This window comes from Aedes aegypti, chromosome 3 (assembly GCF_002204515.2).
Source record: "Aedes aegypti strain LVP_AGWG chromosome 3, AaegL5.0 Primary Assembly, whole genome shotgun sequence".
Classification (NCBI taxonomy): Eukaryota; Metazoa; Arthropoda; class Insecta; order Diptera; family Culicidae; genus Aedes; species Aedes aegypti.
The window spans coordinates 148,579,997-148,597,619 of NC_035109.1; the positions used below are offsets into that span (position 1 = coordinate 148,579,997).

The following is a 17,623-nucleotide window of genomic DNA, read 5'->3' on the forward strand; positions in this document are numbered from 1 at the left end:
GTGGTCAGGCAACTGAGCTATGCGCAAAACAAAATTTCGTTGCTCACTAGCGCCGCCTAGTGGCAAAAATTCGAAATTTTCGGCTCAAATAATGTTAGCCCTTGTGATACTGATCAATTTTGCCGAAGACGCCATCTTTCTAAGTGGTCAGGCTACTGAGCTATGCACGAAACAAAAATTCTATGCTCACTAGCGCCGCCTAGTGGCAAAATTTCGAAACTTTCGGCTCAAATAATGTTAGCCCTTGTGATAGTGAGCAACTTTGCCGAAGACGCCATCTTTCTAAGCGGTCAGGCTACTGAACTATGCGCAAAACAAAAATTCTTTGCCCACTAGCGCCGCCTGGTGGCGTAATTCCGTATCAGAATGACCACCGCATGTCAGCCCTTGAGCTACTGAACAACTCTTCCGAAGACACCAACCTTCCAAAACATCAGGATCTAGAGATATCATATGATACAAAATTTTGCATTCTTATCCCTCATGGTTCATATAGTGCAAATCAGGAAAAGCGCCCCTACCGGCCAAGTTCTCAACTAAAAGGATGATCCTCAGCTCCTAAAGGGAGATCATACTGAGTACTGAAACTTCGCCGAAGACAGTACTGTGCTATCTCTTTTGGCATACGAGATATTCAACAACACCCCCAAAGTGATGAAATCCCATAAGCCCTGGGTCTCCTATAACGTAGATTCCTATTACGCCCCCCAACCATGTGTCTAATAGGAGACCTGACTGTAACGCGATCTGCGATACTATTCCACCGTGGTACGCGGACGACGCGCTACATGTTTGATCCCAATGTGATATATAAGAGGTGAGGAGGAAGTCAGTGTATGATTGTGTTAGTGTAGTACAAAACCAAAATAAACATGGGTGACGTTATAAGGGTTCATGCTGTTTTCGCTACCCACTTGAGTGGGTACAACACTCTGCCTTGTCAGGTATAACCCAGAGTAGAATAGGAAATATCTCTGCCAGCAGCCTACAAATGAAAATGTAAGACAGATTCATCATCATCGTTTCATACAACAAATCCTATAAGGTCACACACTTATAACAATCATGAAAAAAATATTCAATTCATTACTACGGCGAGTCTTCAACAGTTTGTGCCATGAATTTTAAAAATTTTCCAGCTGATTTAAAATTTCTGGTCATGTGCGGGTCCATACCACCTACAGGTATTTCCTTATTTCGCCATATATTCCTAGCACAAAGTAAAAGTTAAATTAAAGTAAAAAATCATTGAATCATCTGAAGTACTATCTTTCTGTGCTGCACAGTTTTTTTTTCTTATTTTTGTTTGGATAACAGCAAATAAAACAACCGTGGCAACGACAGCGTGGCTAGCAACGAAAGCCCCGCAACTTTCGATAACAAACTGTATGACGTCACACACCCCCATGCTGCAAAGGATTGCTGTGTTAAAAAATGAGCAACGCACTAACACATGCAAACGGCTTTGTATTATACATAAGCATCTCCTCACCTGTATTATATCACATTGGTTTGATCCTGCCCTCGTCGCCCGCCCCGCAGGAGCAAGCAACCAGGTCGAAGAATTTAACACTACTCGATATATGATAATCAAGAAATCAGAATAAAACAGGGAGATCAGAATCGTTTATACAAACCCGTGCGTAGACAGTTTTATTTTGACGGTCGATTGAATGCTGAATTGCAGAGTGGTTTCAAATGCAGAATTCGGTGAGTTTGTTCCAATATGAACCAATGCCCAAATACTATTTACATGTGCCAGAACGTCTACCAAACGTTTTCTATGGCCTTCCGTTCCCATTAACATTCCACAATATCCCGTAACACCTATGAAAGGTCGTAGAGTTCTCTGCATCTTTCTCAAGTAGGTGTTCAATTAATCATTCCTTCCCATTCCTCGGCGTTCGTAAGGACGTGGCCAGGACAGCTCTCGACTGTTGGAGCATGCGTCAGTCTTGCCTAAGAATCATGGGTTGGTCCCAAATCTTTGACTTTGTAGGCTGACCATAAGGTAAAAGGATAAAAACGGGACAAATGAAAGACAGAATCGGGACAATTTTTAAAAGTTATAAACAGCGTTCTTTTGGAAGTTTTAAGAAAATTTGTAACAATTTTAAGCTTTTTAGAACTTACGAAAACATGTTTATTTGGTGTTAGTAGAATCATTTAATGTTTTAGTTATGATGATCAATCATGAGTTAAAGTAGATTTTTTGAAGATGTTGAGATTATTGAGCATTGGAACGATTTTGAAAATTTTGAATTAGATATCAAAATCCTGATTACAAGCCATTTGTGAAATTTAAATTGAAATGAAAAGATCATCCAGGCTGGTTCAGACAACTTCGTTTTGTACCTTCACAATTCGTAACAAATTATGCAAACTAATTTCGATGAAAATCTTCCTAAATCTTTGAATTGTGGTGAAACCTTTCAAAATCCAAACGAAACTTTTTGCGATTTTTGCATGAACCTTGCGAATATCTGTAGGAATCTTCGGAATTTATAAGAGTAATCCCAGACGTCCTGGGATTTGAAATCCCAAAAAATTCAAGCCTCTTGTCGTTCAAGAAATCCAGGAATCTAACTAAAATCTTGAAATTTCTATCGGAATTCCACAAACATATCTTTTATATTTTTCAAGAAAACCAAGAATACAACCTTGATATGTAGAATCCCGAATATATAAAAATGGTATTCAATCTTCCATACAAAATGACAGATTAGTTTTCTCCCGTTTTTACAAACACTTCGTAGACTTTCATAAACTTTTTCTACGCACAATCACGTCGGAGTCCTGGATAAATTCAACAGTGAAAGTATTACTCAAATCCAATGACCAGTTCTCGAGCCAACTCGTGACATACAAACACCCTTCCATTTTTATTTATATATTATATATATATATATATATATATAGATAGATAGATAGATATGCACAAATTACATTACGCTCTAGGGGGAGGAGGGAGTCAGAAATTTTTCATACAAAAAGCGTTATGGAGGAGATGAGAGGGGGTCAAAAATTTCAATTTTAACTTTACGTAATAAATGGACGCTGCCATATCCAATAAATCTACATAAATTTTGAGAATCCCGAGATTGTATCATAATATTACCGGGATCTATAGATATAGATATAAGTAATCCAAACTGAGAACTAAAACCAAAAAATCGTTAAATTCATGTGATTTCAAAACGGAAAACCTACATCAGTTGACGTTTCTTTGCTATATGTTTGTAGTAAAAGCTCATGTTCGTAGGAGGTGGAAAATTTGGTTGGAGATTGATAATAGATTGGATTGCTGAACTTATCTAAAAAATGGTTTTACAGATTTCAGAATATGTACAATTTTCATTAAAATATTTCTTTTTTTTTCTAATGAATCGAGATTATTATAGGTCTTATATGAAAACTATTCAAATAACTATTTATTTATTGTCACCGTCTCGAATTGTTACATTTCACAGACTGTTTCTTAAGCTAAAAAAACCTTAAGCCTATTCTTAAAGACATATTTAGACACATTAAAATCAAACAACGCACTCACACAATTGAACAAACGAAAACATCTAGACAACGGATTGTTGAATCCGTAAGAAGTCCTGTGACGCCTTATCTGCAGCAAATCACGTTCCCTCAGTTGACGAAGTGGCGCGTAGAACTGAACGTCTTCGAGAAGTGCAGGACAATCGATATTTCCCATGATGAGATCAAAAACGAAGAGCCTTTGTAGGTTGTTACGTCTGGCGTCCAACATCTCCAGATTGATGAGCATACATCGTGCTGGGTAATCCGGCAAGTTGACGGGATCTGACCAAGGCAGCTGTCGAAGGGCGTACCGAAAACTCCGTTGAACTTTCTCCAGGCTGACGATTTGCGTGTTGTGATGCGGTGCCCATACACATGCTGTGTACTCTAATATGCTGCGAACTAACGAGCAGTACAGCGATTTGAGCGCATAAATATCATTATAATCGTTTGTACTGCGACGAACGAACCCAAGGGCCGCGAACGCCTTAGCATTAATCACAGAGATATGATCGTTGAAACGCACTTTAAAAGATCTATATTTTGAAAAAATGGTTTAAAGTTTGCATTAATTCGAGTATGAATTAATTTTCGCAGCATTATTCATGCGAATTTTAATTCATTTGATAAGTTCTTCGCTATGGACCGATGCACGTGTTCATTAATTTGACGTTTGAGCGGTGCCGAATTCACGGGTTGCCATGGTCACATAAATAACATGGCACCGCTAAAACGTCAAATAATGAACTCATGCATTGATCCATTGCATAAAAAGGTAAAACATTAGTCAAGTCATTTGTTGATTACAAATCATGTTTGACTGTGAATTAGTATCTGTTAACCAATAAAATAATAGATGAATATGATAAAAACTCGCAAAAATAAATTGAATCCTTTTACTTTACTGCTGTTATACACTGTTTTTTTGTGGACAATATCCTCAGTTCCGAAAATACGGGACAATTTGAGTATTTTCAATGAAACGACGGGACAGCTCGTCGAGGTGGTGAAAACGGTACTGTCCCGTAAAATACGGTACGTATGGTCAGCCTATGACTTTGGTAACGGACGGAAAGGAGGCAACCCTCATACAACGGTCTAGGACTGTACCACCTACGAATGTGTGCAAATTGCTTAATGCTAATGCTAATGCTAAATCAGAAAAAAACAGGGAATTAGGAAAAATCAGGAGAATAAGAAACCATCTTTATCAAAATAGCCTCGGTAAGATAGGATTTGATAGAATTCTTTGTATATCTTTTTTATATGGTCAAAATATTACCGGTCTATTACAGGTCTGACTCAACACAAACATGTTAAAATAACAAAATCTGGTAACATCAGAAAATTGAGAAATCAAATTGCAATCAAATGATGATACGAAAAAAAAGGAGTAAAAACAATAAAAAAACAAATAAGAGATGAGAAACAAACGAAAAAGAAAATTATGAAAGAAAAATAGTGAAATTAAGAATTTTGGAAATCAGAAAACTGGAATTTTAAGAAACCAATAAATCAGAACATTCAAAAAATCATAATGTCCGGTTGAATTAGGTATAATTAGATACAATCGGATATCAGAAAAAATAGGATATTAGAGAATCAGCACATATAAGCCACAAAAATGAGAAATTGGGAAAAAAATACAGGAACGATCAAACATAAAAACAGGAATAACCAAAAAATCATTAAAAATCAGAAAATCTAGAAAACCTAGGAAAAATAAAAAAAAAGGTAATTAGTTACAAACACATAAGTAAATTAGAAAAAACAGGGAATTAAAATAATAAAGAAACGAGAAAAATCAGCAACTTTGGAAATCAAGATATTGGGATATATCAGGAAAGTAGTTAGAATCAGGATAATACTTGCAAATTCAAGGAGTCGTGAGAAACTAAATATTCCATGAAGTGTCAGGAAAAATGGAAAGTCAGAGAAAATCAGAAAAAAAGGAAATTTAGAAATCAGAATAACAGAAATAATAAGGGAATTATAATAAATATCGAATAACAAACAGATAAGGGAGAAAGGAACAAATAAACAAGAAATGAGTAAATGATCGAGTGGAGTAATGGAGTAGGAATGAAGAACTGAATATATGATGAATGAAGTTATGAAATATTATAAGTATTACATAATGAAATGAATGAGATGGTGGAGGAATGAGAGAATGGAAGAATACAGATATGATGAATGAAGGAATAGAATAATCAAGGAAAGAAGGCACGATGTGAATGTGATCTACTGAACACAAAAGGTTTCCTGCTGATTGGCTATGTATAACGGTGTATAATCTTCTATGGCTACAACTGGCGTATGGCCAAAACCGGTGCTTCTACCCTAGGAAAAATCAAGAAGTTAATAAAATATGATGAATTAAGGAAGTTCAATAACAAACAAATAATGGTATGATGGAAAGAAGAGCAAATAAACATAAAAACACTTAAGGAGATAAGAGAAGAGGAACAAATAAACAAGGAATGGTTGAAATCAGAAAATCGATAAATCAGGAAAACTACAATTTCAAGAAATTAGTAAATTGGGTAATCTGAAAATTGAAAAATCGAATAAACCAAGAAAACTTAGGAAAAATCGGGTAATTAGAAAACAAAAACATATCATGAAAAATAAGGAGATTATCAACAAATCAGACGTCATGAAATCAAGAAATTAAATAACACTGTGGAACACGTTTTTGTCTCACGTATTAAAAGACCGGTATTCACTAGACTGTGGGTTGCTGAATCCATTGCCGTTTTGAAAAAAAAAAACCATAGCACGTCTAGTTTTTGAGATATTGGCTGTTGAACAAGAAAAAAATGACTATATCTGCCAACTTGCATGCCAGTTTGCCAGCTAGTATGGCAATTTATTTGCTAAGTTTGCCACAGAACTCAAACTTCATGTATATAACGATACATATCAGCAAAGTTTATAATACTTTCGATAGTAAAAAGTTATTTTTGGGTGATTTAGAATAGTATTGTATTTTACCATATAAGTGTAACGAAAAGTTCTGTATGTAGACTGCGAGCCTGATAAAAAAATCGATTTGATCTTTATTTTATCGTACAATTATATCTGAAATTAAAGTTTAAGCTCTATTTTGCATCCTTGCTGGAGTAGGTCACAAAATCACATGTGTTTCATGTTTCATGCAATATTGGCAACCTGTAGCTCAAAATTGTGAAGTAGAGGGGAATTTCTGAGAACGGCATCAGATTCAGCATTCCTAAATCTACTAGAGACACATAATTTGATCCTTGTGACACGCAAAAATGTCATTTTTGTTACGCTATGTAACAAAAGAGTACGGATATGAGTGATAAAGGAAAACTAAACAAACAAACGTATATGGAAAATAGACAAAGAGTAACAAACAAACAAAGAATTAATGAAGGTTAAAAATTGCGAGATTTAAAAAGCTAAAAATCGAAAAATTAGGAAATTAGGATACCGGGAAATCGTTAAAAATTATAACGGAACCTGGAAAAATAACAAAATCACCAAATTTTTATGTCACAAAATCAAAACATATTGAAAATTCAGGAAATTAAGAGAAACTAGAAATGATCATAGAAAGAAATGAAAAAATCAAATAAGAGATGAGGAACAAACATACAAGAAAATAATGAAAGAAAAATTGTGAAATTCAGAAATTTGGAAATTATAAAACAGAAATTTTGTTAAATTAGGTAAATCATGAAAACACAAAAGTCAGAAAATATAGGATATCATAGTCAGTCACAAACAGAAAATCTTGAGAAATAAAAAAAACAGGAAATACCAAACAATTGCGAAAAAAAATCAAGAAATCTGAAAAACAGGAATAATTAAGGTATTAGAACTAATCATCAAGAATATCCAGGAAAAAGAAGAAAAATTAGGAAATAGTTACAATCACCAAATCACGAAATCCCTAAAAAATAGAAACAATCAATTAATTAAAAAAAAATCAGGAAAATTCGGAAATTAAGATATTAGGAAACAACAGGAAATTAGTTTAAATCAGTATAACAGAAAATCAGACAAATTCAGGGAATCACGAGAAATACACCTGATTCTGTTTTTGCTCGGAAGATACGCACCATGCAAAAAAAAGTTTACAGTTCAAAATTTCAAAAACTGTGCAAAATAGTAACATCTCGACGTTTCATGCAAGCAGAAGGTTTAGGCAAAAAAAAGTAACCGTATTTTGCACGGCCGTGTAAAAAATCTGTAAAATAACAAACATATCGGGTGTAATAAGATCATGACTTGACGGAAAAAAATGGAAAGCCAGAGAAAATCAGAAAAATAGAAATAAGGAAATAGGGATATTTGGAAATCAGACATAAAAAGGAAGTTTTAAGGATATCAAATAACAAACAAATAGGGGGGAGAGGGACAAATAAACAAGGAATGCATGAATAATCGATTGGAGTAACGGAGAAGGAATGAAAGACTGAATGTATGATGAATGAAGTTACGAAAAAATAATAAAAGTAATAATAAAGCAATGGAAAGATGAAGGAATGAAATAATGGATAGAATACAGAAATGATGAATGATGGAATTCCTTTATTCCATTAAGGTATTCATAAGCGAAAAATTTTGAGTTGTAGGAGAATGGGTGAATATACAAATCAATCAAACAAGTTTTGTATAATAATACTAACAACAATCTTATCGAAAAAATCTTTTGCAGACCGAGAAAAACTTAGTTACTCGTATTTGTCATTCACCTCAAGCCCAACCTTAGGGATGCTTGTTTCATTTTTCACGGACAAGGGTTCGTGGTCGATCCAAACGGTCACGTTCCTCCATTGAAAAACGGGAAGCTTTTTCAAACGTTAGTTACAGTACAGAAAAAAGCACGAGCTATTAAAAGTAGTTATACTTTACTATACGGTGTCTCCTAGAAATAGTCCTGGTGGGAGCTTTTTGCAGTCATGCAAAACTTCACACAGAATAATGGCAAAGTGAAACGAAAAAGATAAGGATCGGGTGCGACGACCGTGACCATATGAGGTCTAGCACGGAACAAGGCTGAATACAAAATGTACTTAACATACACCAACACCACCCATCAACTGATGGTGGAAAACTTTCTTTTCGACTCGACTCGTGATAATTCTCCAGAAATACCTAGGAAAGTGCTGCTAGGAGAGGGAGGACAGCAACATACCTACCTAACATGTTTCGTTCGTGTTTGCTGTTCGTGACTTGCTGCTGGCAATTTTTGAACTTGAACGGAAAGTTGGAGCACGTGGCAATGACATTGCAGAGGCATCGCTATCTTCAAATTTGCATCGAGGGTGTCCCCCCATGTCAAAGTGTACAAAGTTTCTTTGCTTGAATGCAAATGATACAAATGTAACAAGCATAAGAAGCACCGTAGATATTTCTTTTCCTATTTTCGATCTAACAAACATGCTGAACAAAATAGCAAATAATAAGGAACATTGTGTGCCTAACTTGACGCACAATGTTTTCACGAAAATGGATCAACAATTTTAAGCAAAAGCAAGATGTATGAAAGCTTCATTTAGATATTGTCTCGATTCCAGGGCTGGTAGCAGGTATATTTTTAAAGACCTAATCACTATTTTAAGGGAAGTCTCTCTCTACTCCAGCGGTTTTGCCAAAGAGAATTACTTCAGATGTTGGCTTAGGAAATCCTTGAGCACTATAGTGCTCCAATAATTTGCACAAGGATTACTCTAAAACTTTTTGCTGAGTTAAAGTTATATTAAAAACTTAATAACCTGTTATTCCGCTACTAATGTTCCTGGCTACTTTCCCAATATTTCCTGTAGATATGTTTCCACCAACTCATAACATGATTTATTTCGTTGTTACTCATGTATGTATATCTTCCAAAGACTTTTACAGGAGTTCTTCCAAGAAAATCAATAACTTCGGAATTCATTTTCCGAGGGAACCGTACCCGCCAGGAGCTTCTACACCGATTTTTTCTGTTCCATATATTTTTACACGACCATAAGACCATGTAAAAATTTTTTCAACAGTTGTAGTTTTTGTGTCACTTAAAATGCATAACATTTTTTAGCGTGACTAAGTAATGGCCCCACATAGGCATACTCGGATCATGTTGATGAAAATTTTAGCTTGACAGCTTATTGATATCGAACTGCATAACATGCACTACGAATCATTCATGAATTTATGTTTTTTGTATTCATCTATTTTCAGACACATTCACTATTATTGCATTGTTCGCCGGAACAAATCCTCCAGCATCGCCTCCTCGTAAGCAGCATAGGAATCGCTTGATGCACATCGTGGCGGCTGAATGGCGTCGCCTGTGGAGACACCCGAGAACCTGCAAGACTGGGAGTATGTCAAGCAAGGAATCGCACTTTGGCTCAACAATCAACCGAAAGCGGCCGAGGAGAGCTTCAACAATCGCGAATCGAGTGTGCACATCGTGGCGGGACACACATTCATCTCGTTCATGGTGAGTGCTTTCGGCTTCGTCTATGCGAAGCTCGGATAACTCATAAAAGAAAAGTTCTCCTTGTAACAAACAGGACTCAGTCAAGTGTGCATAATTGGGAGAATACGATGAAAGTTTATGAAAGCGAATGCAACGTAGCTATATTTTACTGTGAACGAGTATGAAACAATCTTGCACATCAAGTACACTTCAATTACAGGGAAATAATAATAAATGCATAAGCGAGTATCTGAGTTCGAGAGTGGGAGCACTGCGGCACAGGAAACACAACGAGTATGCCGCTTTGTATTATGTAGGAAAAGCGTTAAATCGTGCTCTGAAGATTTCCTTTCATAGGCCAAGGCTCGCAGCAGGGGTTCTTCAACTTATAATGAAGCAGCTATGGGGCTCTGCACTGTTTTGATTTTGCATGGGATTTTGACGTTTACTGGCCTTGTTGTTTACAAATTTTATGTAAGAGTAAAAGAGAGCGAAAGTTTTTGGTGCAGAGCCCTATTGAAAAGAAACATACAGTATTGGACAATACAATTGAAACTTTTTCGATTTTTCATACAAAGAAAATCAACTTTGAAGGCTTAGATCTTAGTTATTTATAGACAGTTTCAGAGGCAATAGCACTTTAACTAAAGTGAGTTTTTAGATAATAGTAACAATAAAAACTCAAATAAAAACTGTTCGTAGTAGTGTTTCACAAAACTATGGAAAATTTCATTTCAAACTTTGAAAATACAGCACAATGAAAAAGTAATCAGCCTGTAATGAAGCTATAAATACATAATAAATGTATGAAAATTGCTAATGCGTCCATGAAAAGTTTTATTAACAAGTATTCGAAAATAAATAGAAATTAAAACAAATGAAACCACGACAAACTAAAAATAAACAAGCCATCTTTGACTTGAGAAACACTGGAACACCGGACAGTGATGCACGTGCTGAGGGTGTTCTCGAAGCTACTTTATTCCTATAACGATAACGACGATAGGAAAAATTGAAGACCGCCATTGTTGTGCATAATGATGGAAGCACGTAACGTAACATACAAAACGTACATATGATTAAATTCATGATACTCGGTATTTTGGCCGACAGCTAGAGCCAGTAGTGATGATCGTAAAATATTAAGTGGGATGAAGAATGTCACACAAAGAAAAATGAGCACATGTATGCTTTAAAATATTTTTCGCGCCAATTTTTTTTTCAGTCTGTGAATTTTGAAAAAATTCAGGTTTAAATAAGGATGAATAACATATTTTGATTCAACAACTAAAAACCCATACTGTTGTCGGAGGTTACATTAATAACCTGAAATAACTTAGCATAAGTTGGGAATATTGATATGAAATTTGATTGCAATTATCGATAGACAACAACAAAAAAAAAACGGTTTTCGAGAGCTAGTAGTTTTTTTTAAATAAAAATCCATTGAAAAAAAATATACAGGGCCTTTGTAAAATGTAAACCGTCATCGGGGGTGACATTTGGCAGTAAGCTAAATATAATCTGAAATATCTCAGCAAATGTTGAAACATTGATATAAAATTTCAATGAGGTATTCTTTACAGTTATCAACAATTATCACCAAAAAACAAGGTCTTGGGAGTAGATGAAAAAAGTTGAGTCTAGTACACGACACTGAAGACGGCCTTACAGTTGAGGTCGAAATACGCGTATCATACGCGTATCTGTCAAAGGATACAAACTCTAGTGGAATTAAATGGTATAGTACTAAATTCGTTTTTTCATCTACTTATACACACTTAAACGGTTTCGCCGAGAACCCAACAGCTGATATCTCGGTAATAATTTGACGATTCTCGGTAAAACTTTTACCGAGATCTCGGTAAACGTTTACCGAATCTCGGTAACGTTCGCCGAGATCTCGGCAAAAAAATCGGATTGCCGAAATCTCGGTAAAATAAGTACCGAGATTCGGCGTTAAAATTTACCGAGCTCTCAGCTGTTGGGTTCTCGGCGAAAAATTTTACTGAGGTCGGTGAAATAATTTAAGTGTGTAGGTATTCTACTAAACAGCTCAAAGATTTATTATCAAGGTCTTGGGAGCTTATAGGTTTTTTTCTTTTCAAAAAAATTATAAGAAAAAGTTTGATAATGAGTCCTTTTGAAATTCTTATTTTTAGAGTGTAGTAAAAAAAATCTCACTTTTAGGTGGATGGAAACTTTTTCAAAATCTCACAATCATGTCCTTCATATGAACTGTTCTTGAGCGTAAGAAGATTATTTTGATGTTTCCTTATTGCGAATCAGTTCTAGTTTGTTGGCCCAATGTTACCCCTCTCGAAGGGGTGAGAATGGGGCAATTTCCATACGTTTCCCATTCAATGAATAACAAACGAATTTCAAATATTTGCTCAGCACTTGCAAACGCATGAACGTATTCTCATATTCAGATGAACATTTCAATTCAATAAAAAAAATAATCACAACATACGCATTTTTAGCCCTATCTAACCCCCGACCGTACCAGTTTAGAAGTCTAAAAATTGATATTTCGTGTGAAATTACAATCTCTTCCGAACGAATCTCTTCTAGCTACATTTAAAACCTTCAAATGAAGCCATTTTGTTGAAAAACAAATCTTTATTAATGTTCACTATGTGAGGCCATCACATTTGTAAACATTTGTAAACAATTCGCTTTCCACCCGTTCCATTCTATACACACTAGTGTATTGGGTAAAATCAACTGTGGTAAAAGCTCGAAATGAATTCGCGATGACGGAGGCAATTACCACAGTTGACCCTATGCGTGAGCTCTGATTTCTTTACATGGCAAAGTATAGTCAATTTAAAAATGATTCTAAAAAAATCAAAACTAAATTAATTTAAATTCTGTTAAGTGTACGGGGTTAGATTTATGATAAGCTATAGAATCCGCAGAATATTGAGGAAAAAATATAAAAATCAAAATTATGTGTCTATAATATAGCCCATCAATAGTCTATCAACATGTACTGAAAAGAATTTACATAGCTATTGTAATCAATTTTATATAAGCATTTGAAATTTCACTTCCTATACCTTGCCGGGTTAAATTTTCGACGCTTCACGCATAGAGTAAACTTTTCCCAGATGGCAGCACCGTACCTTCGTTAGAGCGAATTGTATACAATTAAACCGTTCTATTTGAGCATGGTCAGTGCTGCCAGAAGATCGCTACTGGAACATGTATCATTTTAGCCTAAATGGGCAAATTAAATTAAATATAGTTATCAGTTTCCAAACCTATTCCTTCGTATTTACTCGGAAATCGATAAATCTTAACACTTTTGACATTATGTTCATCTGATAATTTTTTTTATTTATATTAAAACACAAGATCTTGTGAGCGGGCCAGAGAAGGACTAAACTGCGCACTATGGTCCTTCGATTATTTAGGGGGAATGGTCCTCCGGAAATCTAGGAGGTTGGTGTCAGGCCCCGCAAGCCAGTCGTAAAAACATCAACCAACGAATAATAAACGAGAGAATACAAACTGGAACAATCGGCGAAGACCACAGCGACGTAAAGGAACTAGCGATTGGAAGCTCGGTACGTGGAACTGTAAATCTTTCAACTTCATCGGGAACACACGCATACTTGCCGACGTGCTGAAGGATTGCGAATTCGACGTCGTAGCGTTGCAGGAAGTATGTTGGAAGGGGTCAATGGTGCGTACGTTTAGAGGTAACCATATTAGCTACGGCAACACACACGAGCTGGGAACAGCTCTTATAGTGCAGAAGCGCGTGATCGGGTGGTGGCCGATCAATGAGGGAATGTGCAAGTTGAGGCTCAAAGGCCGGTTCTTCAACTTCAGCATAATAAACGCGCACAGCCCTCACTCCGGAAGCACTGATGATGATAAAGACGCTTTTTACGCGCAGCTCGAACGCGACCCGAAGTACGACAGCTGCCCAAGCCACGACGTCAAAATCATCATAAGAGATCTAAACGCTCAGGTTGCCATTCGTAGCACCTATACTTCCAGCACAGCCTTCAATACCGACACACCTGGAGATCACCACAGCAAACAGAATCACGCTCATAAAACCGATAGTCATCTACGGGCATGAGACGTGGACTATGCTCGAGGAGGACTTGCAAGCTCTTGGGGTTTTTGAACGCTGAGTGCTAAGGACGATCTTCGGGGACGTGCAGGAGAACAGCGTGTGGCGGCGAAGAATGAACCACGAGCTCACCCAACTCTACGGAGAATCCAGTATCCTGAAGGTGGTCAAAGCTGGAAGGATACGCTGGGCAGGGCATGTTGCAAGAATGCTGGACAACAGCCCTGTAAAGGTGGTGTTAGCCACGAATCCGATCGGAACAAGAAGGCGTGGTTTTCTAGATTTAAATCCTCAAGTACGTCTATAGCACTAGTTACTGAATCGATTCATTAACATCGATGTTCTGGGTAAATTTGCCCAACGTTAAGTAGGTAGCATACCATCTTCAATGTACAATTTCGAGAACTGCAAATACAGTATTGTCAATAAAGGCGCCGGTCTCGTCCTTACGGTCATCGGGGAATATTAGTGTGACATCCATTGCTGCTAGAGACCGAGATCACCTCTGCATCTCCATGGTTTTCACAGGAAGGAGGTTTGCTAGTGGGAAGGTTCAAAGGCTAGGGGAATTTACGTATTCTTGGCAGTCTAAGCCGCTGCCGCGGTGCGTTTGCAATTTACTCCGACATCAGCAGACAAATTACGTGTTTGTCAGTTTACATTTTGCGCTACCCAATCTTCTATTGATTTAAACGGACATAATTGTTAGAAACTGTTTAGAAACGTTTTAACAACGCTTCGAACATCTCTTGCCAGTATTAATATTGTCGGCAGCCTCGTTTTCGTCGGCAGCTTTCCCATAAGAACTGCAGGCGATTCAGCCGCATTGTGAGGCGTATTCTTTGGAATTGATGATATCTCTGGAGAAGTTGTTTGTTCAGTCTCGGATATTTCGTCAGTGGGAAGCCGCCAGAACAAAGAACCATCTGTATGTTTTCATTGGTGCGTTTCGATAGAAAAATACTGTGCATTTGGCGTTTGAAATTGAGTTGCCGATAATAGTCGAATGGTGTCGAAGCCGTGAACTACCCTACGTGATCAGGATTCACGTGAGATTCAAGTAGCCTCAATTTAAGAAAAAGGTATCTATCAATGCGTCGACATTTTTAATGTCGCAGTATTCAAAGTTTATTTTTAGTAATTGCGACAAACAATTATATTTTCTTCAGTATACAGTCGCCTCTCCACATTTCGATAACGAAGGGACCATCGAGATAGGGAGAGATCGAGACAAAGAACATTAATTTAATGAAAACTTTATTAAAAATCACTCCGTTACTAGGAAAATAATAAACAAACAAACTTCATTTCGAGTTTCCAAATTGTTTTGAATCACTTAAATCTGGTCTAGTAACCTTTGATAATGTTCATATCGACATATGGAGAAAAAATTGTGAACAACAAATCAACAGAAACACATGGAGATATGGAGATATCGAGATAAGGAGGATATCGAGATATGGAGAGAGAAATCGTAGGCAAAATAAAGGGACCGTAGCAATCATCGACATAGGAAGAGATATCGAGATGTAGAACATCGAGATGTGGAGAGTCGACTGTACTTAGCCTATTTTTCACATACATCCTTTAACTTTTTATTGGATGTAAACGACTGGTATTTCAGCAAATTTCGCCCTAAATGGATTAATCACTAGTGAACCTAGTATCAGAGTTTGGTGAAAAATTATTGAAAGTTTTAGAGCAGTAATATCCAACCTTTTCAGAGTCGCGACCCCCTTTAGAATTTTACAAACGCCTCGCGGTTCTTGAAACTAATGTATATGGAAATACCAAATTTCTCAGAATGATTTTACCATCTAGTCGTCAGGCGGCTGATCACTGCCAGAAGTCCAGAACGAAGAACGAGGTTTTCTCAACTGTGTTGTGCAAAATATACAATGCGACTATTGAAGTGTTATCTGTAATCCTTGTTTGTAATCCACTACAGATCTTAATGGAAAAATCGTTAATGCAAAAATTCTGCTGTGATCCTACTAAGAATTAAGTCAGGAATCTATCAACTATTTTTTACAAAAAGAAACTTTCATAAAGGATCTTGACAAAAATCAGCAATTCACACAGGGCAAGGATTAATAACTTGGCATTTTTTCGCCATCCAATTGACTGAAACACAACAGTATGCTGCAGAATTATCAGATATTTATTATGAATCCTCGAGAAATTTACCAAAGATCAATGTGACTGATAACGGTCGAAAATATAATTAAAAATCTCAATTCTAGATTCGAAAGAGTTTTGAACTTAGGATTAGATCAGTAAGCTTGCAAGAATTAAACCAAAAATATTCCAATATTATTTATTTATTTCCTGTTCCTATGGATACCTACCTCCTGAAATTACACAGCGTAACAAAAATGACATGTTTGCGTGTCTCAAGAACCAAATTATGTGTCTCTAGTAGATTTGGGGCTGCTGAATCTGATGCCGTTCTCAGAATTGTTCCAGCACGTCACAATTTTTAGCTACAGGTCGCCAAAGTTGTACAAAACAATGCTTTTATTAATGTTTACATGAAATTTAAAGTACAATTTATCATATTTTTTTGTACTCTAATCCACCAAACATGCAAAATAGAACTTGAACTTTCATTTCGGACATAATTTGATTGAAATTGCGCGATTAAATTTCGATTAAACCGATTTTTTCAACATGCTTGCAGTCTCCATACAAAATTCTTCGTTTCTTCTATATGGCAAAATACAACAATTTTCTAAACCATCAAAAAATAACTTTTCCGAATCGAAAATAATACAAACTTTGATGATAAGTATTGTTATACACATAAAGTTTGAATTCAGTGGCAAATTAAGCCAATATATTACCTTACAAGCTGGGAAACTTGCATGCAAGTTGGCTGAAATAGTCATTTTTTGCATTTTCAACAGTCAATATCTCAAAAACTGGACGTGCTACGATATTTCTGAAAACGGTAATGGATTCAGCAACCCTTAATTAAGTGAATAGCGGTATTTTGGTGCTGGAGACAAAAACGTGTTCCGCAGTGTTATCATACAGTCGCCTCTCCACATCTCTATATCGAAGGGACCATCGAGATAGGGAGAGATCGAGACAAAGCATATAAATCTAATGAATACTAGATTGAAAATTACTCCGTTACTAGGAAAATAATAAACAAACAAACTTCATTTCGAATTTACAAACTGTTCTGAATCACTTAAATCTGGTCTAGTAACCTTTGATAATGTTCATATCGACATATAGAGAGAAAATTTGGGACAACAAATCAACAGAAACACATCGAGATATGGAGAATCGAGAAAAGGAGGATATCGAGATATGGAGAGAGACATCGTATGCAGAATGAAGGGACCGAAGCAATCATCGACATAGGGAGAGTATCAGATGTAGAACATCGAGATGTGCAGATTCGACCACCCTAGAGTCGAGTTTCAGTTTTCAAGATCACACTAGATACAATTAGAATGGGTGCGCGTTGAGTAATTGTAGCTGACTTGCTGACTTAACTGAGAGGATTACTTTGAACGTGTTTCCCAGTATTTTCACAGTTGAAAGAAACAAAA

General features: G+C 36.3%; 1 protein-coding gene across 5 annotated transcripts in view; it reads left to right on the top strand.

The window, feature by feature from the left end:
* LOC5572945 (tetratricopeptide repeat protein 39C) overlaps positions 1-17,623 on the top strand; it is a 68,964-nt gene that overhangs the window by 29,967 nt on the left and 21,374 nt on the right. For all 5 annotated transcript variants that reach the window (XM_021849722.1, XM_021849724.1, XM_021849723.1 and 2 more), the window contains one exon: positions 9,727-9,991. In XM_021849722.1, coding sequence (XP_021705414.1) covers positions 9,827-9,991 — 165 coding nt within the window. In that variant the 5' untranslated portion in view covers positions 9,727-9,826. The remainder of the gene's footprint in view (positions 1-9,726; positions 9,992-17,623) is intronic.